At 41.5% G+C, this 10,108-nt stretch overlaps 1 protein-coding gene across 1 annotated transcript in view; it reads left to right on the forward strand.

Annotated features, from left to right (window-relative positions):
• LOC143030917 (prostatic acid phosphatase-like) overlaps window positions 1-10,108 on the forward strand; it is a gene marked incomplete at its 5' end in the record, with an annotated part of 46,373 nt that overhangs the window by 18,592 nt on the left and 17,673 nt on the right. The window contains 1 exon segment of the mRNA XM_076194169.1: window positions 2,462-2,647. Coding sequence (XP_076050284.1) covers window positions 2,462-2,647 — 186 coding nt within the window.

The following is a 10,108-nucleotide window of genomic DNA, read 5'->3' on the forward strand; positions in this document are numbered from 1 at the left end:
CGGACTATAGCCCGCACCGTTATATGACCCGCACCCCCTTACACCTTAGTGAAAATCCACACAAGACCCGCACCGCTGTATGACCCGCAGTCATATGGCATGCATGGCACTAGTTCCGGCGATGTACACTACCCATGCATGGGTGGCCACAGGCACAGCTCACGGCGGTTGTTGTTACGGGCGGCCGTTGACGTGGTGATCAAAGTAATTTCAAAGCTGAGGCTCTTTCTAAATTTTCTGTTTCATCAATGCTTATGTGATTTATAAAAAAAAGATATATGTTTTCCAATATTGGCAGGTTTCTTGGTGATATCTTACTTTTCAGGATTCATCACACATCAAAGGCCGACACGTACGTACACAACATCACAATTTGGTTTCTGAAGCTGCGACTAGATGTAGTGGTAGCTTCAATGAAAGAGGGGTGATCTCGAAAGTGTGCAACTTATCTTACGATGCCTTTGGGATGGGTCGAAGACGCGGCATTGCGATTCATGACCATGATACCAGCATTCCTCCAGTCCAATTTATTTCTGATTGTGATGAAGATGAAGAATAACCAACAAATTACATTTCAATATATTTTATTGCACTTATATATTACAAAGAACCTTAATAAATTTGTGTAAATAATGCCATAAAACCCTGTTTGGTTGTTTACCGGTAATTAATCAATTGGTTTATAAATGCCATACAAAGACTGGTAATTAATTATTAAACCAAACAATTTCCAATGGTTAGTTTTCAATAGAATAGAACAATAATAGAGCACATTACTGAACTGTTATGAACAGAGTCAATGGAGCACATCGTTATTAGAAAAAAAACAGTGAGTGATCACAGACGACAGAGTCAATAATGTTTATGAAGGCGTATCATCGCTCACGAAGCCATCGAATTCCTCATCCTCTGTATCGTCATGGAAGAGGTTGTGGTATAAATCGGCCAATTCTGATGCAGTGACCTCATCCGTTTCCATTTCGATTTCGGATTCGTCCGATTCCTTTTCCGAGTCGTAGCATGCATCGAACATTGCAGGATGGCACATTTCTGATTTACGGAAACCATTCTGAATAGTCGATTCTTTAATTTTTTTCCATGCTTGAACGATCCATTATGCACATGTAATGCATAAATTTAGCATTAAGGAATCAGGTACAGTTTGTAATTTGTAACTGCGAAAATGGCTGCCCACTTGTTTTTGTTTGATCGCAACACACGATGTTGGTACCAGTCAGTGTTTATGTTCATACTGTTTAGTTAGGCCTGTTTTATTTGTGATAATGCCTTTATTAATAACAAGAGCATGTAAAGCAGGTAAGATACTGACAAATCCTACCCTCTCTTTGTCGTTTGTCTCGATCGTGCGCGCTGTATTATGACATTGATCAACTTCATTCGACGAACCTGGTCGGTCCTCCCGCAAATCCCCGATCCGAAAGGGCACCCAGCTAAACTAATCGTTAATTTTTTTTTTTTTTTTTTTTTTTTTATTGTATGCGTAAGAGGGCAATTTCTAACCAGAATCCACAGATGACCCGCACCTTTATATCACCTGCACTCCCGAATTTTGGCCCCTTTCTGAGACAAAAAGCCGCGGGTCATACACCGAAAAATACGGTATATATAAAAAGGCATTTATGATTAGTATCTCATGGAATGTGGTTTAGCCTTTTATACTTCTATTAGAATCTAATACATGATCTTTCTACATTTCTTGTTTGGCCTACTAGTAGCCCACCTTGTATAAGGGATGACTTGTGTAACAATAATGCAGCTGTTAGAGCAATAGACTGCTGAGTGGGAGATATCCAGTATGAAACCTGCTTGGCCCAACAGTCACTTTAACCCCTTCCATATGGTGATGCCTGCATAGGCGTCATGAGGAGCAAGTGGGTATGCAAGGCTACCATATCGACGTCTTGAATATATTTATTGTAGTTGTACCTGCAAGACCCCCATACTCTCTAAACTGGCTTCATCATATTTTCTATGGCTATCAAAATTCATGGGTGAAAGAGAACGAGCAATACAGGGGTTACTTTATTTTTTATACTGCAAGTATTATGACACAACATCACACGTCTGGCAGCTAATGCTGCCCGTGAGATTTTGGCCCGGAGTGAAGGGCTTAAGATTACTGTACCTACATGTTTTTCATACACTTTCCTTGTGGCTTTATACCTGAAGAAGTACAATGAATTTCATGGCAAAATCCATTTCTGTTAATAGTTCCAAGATTACTGAGTGACATCAGGTCCAATTATGGGGGCTTTGAATGATCTACACCTTAATTTGTGGTAGAACATTCAGATTATTTGAAATAATCTGGTCTCAGTTAAAATTATTAGTCAGGATTTTCAATTTATCTTGCTTGAAACCTTGTTTTGAATGGCAAGTCTAAAGAAGTACATTGTACAGTTTAATAAATGAACTCATAATTTTAACCTCATCCCAACAGCTCCTGAATGTACAAGAAACCTGCCCCAGGATAGAGAAAGAAAAAATTATCCAGGAACAACTTCCCAGGGTTAAGAAAGTGATTGAAGAAAACCAGTGGTTATTTAAGTACTTGACTGAAAAATCCGGGAATAATATAACAACCATAGAGGAAGTGGACTACTTGTACGACACACTTCATATAGAGGTTAGTCAGGTTGAAATCTTGATACAAGCCTTTGCTCATCTATTAGATTATTATGATTTAAGTATAATACTTGTTTCTTCACTTATTATTAAGGCTTGTACTGCATTTGTGTCTTAAAATTAATGTGTTATTAATGGATAATTACCTGAACAGTGTAAAAGATATCACAAAGTTTGCTTCATACTCCTTTCAACACATTTGTGTTGTTTGAGAGCAGTGTGGTGGAGTGGCCTTCCTTGTATCCATGTTGGTTGGGTTAGTAGGTTATTTCTGATTGGATTCCTGCTACTACCAGCTCTTCCATTAGTTTGGATATTGTGGACAGTAGTGAGAGTGGTCTGTAATATGCAGGATTTTCAATGTGTTTATTTTGTTTCAAACTAGGGATTGTGTGAGTTCTTTTCCACATATTTGGAATTTTGTGTAACCAATGTGTGAGAAAAATTTGATGCAGCCCGAAGGGATTTCTCCCCCGTCTTCTCCTTTTTTGCATTGGGGGACGGAGAGAGGGGGGTTGCCGATTTAATGAAGTGGCCTTGCTGTGGATGTGCTGTTTCTTGCGACACTGCCTCTGACCCAGGGCAGTGGACAAGGTGCAGGGATGACCCGTCATCCAGGAGGTGCCAAGATAGAGGGAGGATGGATGGGGGGTGGATTGTATTTAGGGATGGAATGGGTGGGAATGGTTTTATGCCTTTTTCTTTTTGGCTACTTCCCTTGTAAGGGGGAAAAAGCCTTGGTATATGTATGTATGTGTAACCAGGAGTAGTTGAAGATGTCAGTTAAGGTTCTTATGGCAGTTTGTGCAAGGTATTTGAGCTGGATGTTTGAGATCTTGTTTGGACCTTTAGTTTGTGAGTTTTTCAATTTCCTTGTGGCTCCTTCTATATCTTGACTGGTGAAAGGGGGGATTGCTTCAGTGTCTGGTTTTGACTTCCCATATTTGATTATTTTCCTATTTTATAATGTTGTGGGGTTGAAGCTTGTTTTGTAGAAATGCTAGTTGATGGTATTGCATTGCTGCTTTTGAGTTGCACCAACTGCTCAATGGGTTGGGGGATGGGGGAGTTTTTATGGTTTTTACCAATCTCCACATTTTACCATTATCACTTTTTCTGTCCATTTTGTTAGTTTTTTCATATATATATTATTTTAGATTTGTGATGATTCAATTTGTCTTTTATTCTCTCTCCGTTTAAGTTTTTTCCTTTTTGATCGATTGATTTTTTATTTATTTTATCTATTTATTTATTTATTTTTTTTTTCCAATCTGTAAGGTGACTATCTCCTGTGTGTAGTTGGAGTTGAAGATTTTCCTATAGTGATTGGGAATGTTGCTTTCCTCCTGGATGGTAGTTGATATTTTGTTCACTGGTTTATCTAGGAATAGGTACTGGTCTACTTTGAATTATTATGTTTTTCTATATCTTCTTAGTACTCTTACCAGTTTGCTTTTTTGGTAGTTTATAAATGTTATCTTGTAAGTGGGCTGTATTTTCCCCTCTAGTGCAATCATCATCAATTGGGAACATGCTAAGAAGTCTGTTACTTCATGCTCACATTGTCGCCAGTGTACCAGTCACAATATGTCACATCACATGGTCTCTGAGCAAACTCCCACGCAACCCCCTTCCCACTCCAAACAACTCTTGACAGGTCCGATCAATTTTCCCCAACCATGAATTCTGTGCGCATCCTCTTCATCTCTTTCATCAAAGGTTGTCTCTTGTGGCATCAACATAAGGGAAACTTGCCATATGCACATATAGCCAGAGTTAATATTTTTGAATTTTGCTGGTAACAGTCATAAACTGAGTCTCACAATACAGTCCCTGGTTTGATACAAAGTCATTCCAGCAATATCCCATGATTCTCCAAAGGCATTTGGTACCAAAAGCTTCAAGATGCCTCTTAAAGTGAACATTCAATGTCCATGTCTCACACCCATACAGCATGACAAAGAGCACAAGTGAATTGGAAGATTTAGATATTGAAGATCTTAAATCCTCGTGCATAGATATTGACTGTCATATAATATGGTTGAGTGAGTCCATAATAACATGGGCAATGCCAATCCTTTGAAGGACTTTCTGACATGACCCACCAGTGTTATGCACTACACTACAAAGGTATGTTAAGCTTTGCAAGACTTCAATGTTCTCACCACATGCATGGACAGACTGAATTGTCATCCAGTAAACCTGCAAATGCCTGGTCTTTGATCTTGCTTCAGGGTACCTGGATTCCAGTTGGTCTCACCTCCTTGTTCAGTGACTCACTGGCTGCAACCAAGACTTCCAATAACTCCATAAGAAGGACATCATTATCAGCAAAGATAAAGTTACCTTAGTGTTGCCAATGGATGATCCGCTGGTGTTGAAAAGTGTTGGGTTGAGGACACACTTTTGCCTAACTCCTGAAGTAACAGGAAATAAGTTGGACAACTCTTCTCTATAGTTTACAGCACTCTGTTGTCCCAGAGTATGAGCAAGATATCAATCAGTTGTTGACTTACCTGGTGTGAAACCAAGCTGCTCAGGTCTCTGAAACATTAACAAATGTGAATGAATTCTTGTCAACAACAGATGGACAAGCACCTTATCTGGCACACTGAGCAGTGTACTACTATGGCAGTTGTTGTTGTTGTTGTCGTTCCCTAGACTGTCTGTCCGAGCAGTCCCATCTCCCCAAGGAATGCCACTGCCGAAACTGGGTTTTCCCACAAATCCTTTATAGAGTGTATGTTGTGTTGTTTGCGTGCATGATTGTGTATAATGCAGTCTTCCATTATGTGTTGTATGGTATGGGGGTGTTACATCCTGGGCAGCTGTTCACAATGCGGTCATCCAGCCTCTTCTGGTAGCTTAGAAGTGCTGGGTGGTGACCGCACCGCAGTCTGGCCAGGTGGACTCTGTCCTTTTGTGGGAGAGAGGATTCAGAAGGGTGGATATCAGGGGGTCTGGCATGCAGCAGTGTGTTGTCTTTCAGTGTGTTAATGGAGCGGTGAGTGATATGATTATGAATATGTTTCCGGAGGCTGGTATTTGGTGGTTGTGGAGGAAGAGAAGAGAGTTTCTGTGCGTGATAAAGGTCTTTGGGTGTTGTTTTAATGTTTCTTGGTGTGTGTGGGTGTTCTGCTATGTAGTGTAGCGGGTGTGATGTGTTTGTGGTGGCTGCGGCAAGTGTTTGTGTGCCTCTCATGTCGAGGTGGTCCTTGACTTTGAGGATTTTTGTTTCATGGTGTAAATGGTCTGTAGGTGTTGTATTTGTGCAGCCTGTAATTGTTTTTAGGGCTTTGTTTTGTATGATTTGAAGGGAGTTGTGGTGTGTCTCACTGAGATTAGGAGCCCATGCAGGACTCGCATAATTCATCACTGAGCATATGCATTGTTTGTATATTGTTATATAAGTTTCTTTGTTTTGTCCAAATGTTGTTCCAGTGATTGACTTAAGTGCATTAAGTCTAGGTGTGCATTTGTTTTTTATGTTTGTGATGTGTTGTTTGAAAGACATGGATGTATCTTATGTTACACCAAGAATTTTTGGTGTGTTTGTGTGTGGTATTAGAGTGTTGTTGATGTAGAGGTGAGGTATGTATTTGTGTTCTTTTGTCCAGTTGGTGAGAAGTGTCGCTGTAGATTTGGATGGAGCTATTTTGAGTCTGTGATGAACCATGTCTTGAGTGTATCAAGGTATGGCTGGATTATTTCTGCAGCTTTGTCTGTGTTACGATGTGTGCATGTGATTGTTATGTCGTCTGCGTAGGAAGAGATTTGTATATCTGAGGTGTCTGGTGTGGGTAAGTCATGCATGTATAGATTAAATAGTGTGGGGGATAGAACTGAGCCCTGTGGTACCCCATTCTTAATGTTTCTGATGTGCGATGATTGGCCATTATATGACACGTAAGCATTCCTACCTGCCAGATAATTGGCCAGCCATCTTTTGGTGTTATTGTGCATGTCTGTGTTATATATTTTATTTGTTAGGATGTGGCGGGGGATAGCATCGAAAGCTTTACTAATGTCTAATGTAATAAGAAGTGTTCTGTGGTGGGGCCTATCTGAATTGATACATACATACATATACCAAGGCTTTTTCCCCCTTCCAAGGGAGGTAGCCAAAAAGGGAAAGGCATAAAAACACTCCCACCCATTTCATCCCTAAATACACTCCACACCCCTCCCACCCTTCCTCTCATCTGAGCACCTCCTGGATGACGGGTCATCCCTGCACCCTGCCCACCGCCCTGGGTCAGAAGCAGTGTCGCAAGACACAGCACATCCACAGCAAGGCCGCTTCATTTAATCGGCGACCCCCCCCTCTCCGTCCCCCTTTGCATATAAGGCGAGGACGGGGAGAAATCCCTTCGGGCTGCGTCAAAATTTACTCACACATACTACCCCACCCCCCCACCCATTCCTCCTCATGCAGTCACAACATCATCCATATACAACCATTCTCCACTCACCTCTGTCTTCCGTCCTCTCCCTTCCTTCCTCAACAGACATTCCCCTCTTCCCCAAAGCCCCCTTCACCCCATCCATCCACCTCATCCTAGGACGTCCCCTCATGTTCACTCCCTCCACATCTGCCTTCCATACCTCTTTTACTAGTCTTTCTTCACTCATTCTTTCCATGTGTCCAAACCATCCTAATATTCTTTCATCAACCCTATCTCCCAAATCCTTTTTCACCCCTGTTCTCCTCCTCACCTCCTCATTTCTCACTCTATCCAGCCTAGTAACCCCCACCATACTTCTCAGACACCTCATCTCAAACACATTCAAACTCCTCTTTTCTTCTCTTATGTTCCACGTTTCTGCCCCATACAGTGCCGTTGGCACAATCACTCCTTCATACAGTCTCCTCTTCGCATCCATTCCCAAATGTCTATTCCTCATTACACTCTTTAAACCACCAAGGCATTTACTCGCTTCTCTCAATCTACATTCTACCTCCACCTTCACTCCACCTTCACTCCACCTTATCTGAATTGATGCCATCTAAAATTCTTTGTGTGAGGTTTATCAGAAGAGTGTGGAGTGTAGTGGCCTAAAACCGTGTTGTGAGTCAGCAAGGGGAATATGTGGTGTGACAAGTTTAAGTATTAGGCATTCAATGACTTTAGAGGGGGTGCAGAGAAGTGTGATTGGGTGGTGCGATGTTGGGATTGTTGGGTCTTTGTTCGGTTTTGGAATGGTGATTATTTTACCACGCTTCCAGATGTCGGGTATATTGTTGTGTGAATAGCTGTAGTTTGCAATGTTTGTGAGTGCATGTATACCTTGTGGTCCAATGTGTTTTAGGTGGATGTTGCTTATGTTATCAGGACCACAGGCAGATGAGTGCTTGAGATTATGTATTATGTGTTTTGTCTGACTGTTTATGAAAGGTGTATAGTCTGAGTCTGTGGGAAAGTCTTTCTTACATCGAATGGTGCGTCGGTCATCAGGGTGAGAAGTGAGATGGCTTGTCTGTGCAAAATTAATTATGAGTGCGTTTGCTTGTTGTCTGATTGAGGGTAGATTATCTGTTGTTTTGATTATAGCTGCGTGAGAGCGTGTAGTGTTACTGTTGGATAGTGTAATGCTGTTGTGTGTTTTGTACAATTTGCTGGTGTTTGTTTTGTGATCAAGTGTATTGATAAAGTTTTGCTAATTTTGTGTTTTTTGTTCGTGTATTTTATTGGCAATCACAGTGTTTAGTGTGTGTATTTGGTCTGCTATGTTTTGAGGGATAGGTGTGGGGGTATCGTGTTTAAGTGTGTCACGTTGTCTGATGAGGCCTTGGATTTCTGGTGTGAAGTTGGGGTGTAATTTTCTGTTGCCTCTAGGGATGTATCTCTTGTCTGCGTTTTGTATGATTGTATTAAAAGTGTGCACAGCATTGTTTATGTTTGATTGGTGTACTGTTAAGTGTTTCAAAATGTTGTTCTGTCTCTTCAGTAAAAGCTTCCCAGTTAGCTCTCTTGTAATTGGTGTATGTGTGTCTGTGGCCAACTGGGGTGCATCTTGTTTTGGTGGTGATGATGATTGGAAGGTGGTCAGAACCAAGGGTTCCGACCACTCTCCATGATGTTGTTGGGGTTAGGCAGGGGGAGCAGAAGGTGATATCAGGAGAGGAGGGAGTGTAGAGGGCTTGGTGTGGGATATGTGTATGATTATGTGTGTTGTTCATGATAGTCAATGAGTCAAACTGAGTCTGTATATCAAGCCCTCTGTCTGTGTCAGGGTTATCGACATACCAGGCAGACGACTTGGCGTTGAAGTCACCACCCATGATCAGGTTGGGGATTGAGGCTAGTTTGCTAAATTGAGGCCTGAAGGTGTTTGGAACTGTGGGGGATGATTGTGGGGGAATGTACATGTTAACTATTGTCAGTGTTGATTTGTAGCAGTTGGCAGTTGTTGCAGTAGTGTTGGTCCCCTTTCCCCTTCCAGATAAGGATGATCAGATCCTTTTTCCAGTCAGATGGATTAGTATCAGACAGCAGACAGCATGCAACCTGCAGATCATGGCCTCACCTTGGGCTTCCAGTAACTGCATTGGTGTTGTAGATGTCAGTTGCCTTTCCCCTTTTCAACTTACAGCCACCTCAGTTAACCCGATAATTATGCAATAGGGTTTCATTGGTCATATGAGGTCTGTTAAAAAATACGTGGACTGTTTGAATTGCATGGCTTCAGTTGGTTTCAGGGGAATCCACTTGGTGTCGCTAGGTTCGCACTGATCAGCTGATTACGACGCCATTATCCGATTGCAGATATCTTAATTTTTGTATTAGCTACATGGTTTTTAGTGAAGTGTGATTTTTTCATTTGGCGGATTTCAGAATGAATGACATGAAGGAGCAATAACTTGTGAAATTTTGTGTTAAACTTGGAAAATCTGCTAATGAAAGTTTTGCAATGTTGAACATGGCTTACAGTGATGTTGCTATGAAGCATATGGCATGTTTCAAGTGGTTTGAGTGTTTTAAGGATGGTTGACAGTCCATTGAAGATGATGAGCATCCTGGACGTCCTTACATGTGAACTGACGACCCACATGTTGACAAAATCAATACCCTGGTGTGGGCAAATCGACGTCTGATTGTTGGGGAGCTTGCTGAAGAGTGTGGAATATCAGTTGTATTTTGTTACGAGATTTTGACAAAAAGATTGAAGGTGCACCGTGTTGCTGCGAAATTTGTGCAACACCTGATGAGGGACAAACAAAAAGCCCATTGTGTCCAGGTTTGTCAGGAACTGCTTGATTGTTCAGAAGATGAAAACTTCTTGTCCAGGATAATGACAGGTGATGAATCAGGGGTTTATGGTTTTGACATTGAAGCGAAGGTCCAATCTTCCCAGTGGAGGAGTGAAACATCCCCCAGACCCAAAAAAGCTTGCCAAGTTCAATCCAAGGTCAAGGTCATGCTGACAGTTTTCTTCGATGCTAAGGGTGTTGTTCACCATG

Source organism: Oratosquilla oratoria, chromosome 12, assembly GCF_046742065.1.
Source record: "Oratosquilla oratoria isolate Oo_2021 chromosome 12, ASM4674206v1, whole genome shotgun sequence".
Taxonomy (NCBI): domain Eukaryota; kingdom Metazoa; phylum Arthropoda; class Malacostraca; order Stomatopoda; family Squillidae; genus Oratosquilla; species Oratosquilla oratoria.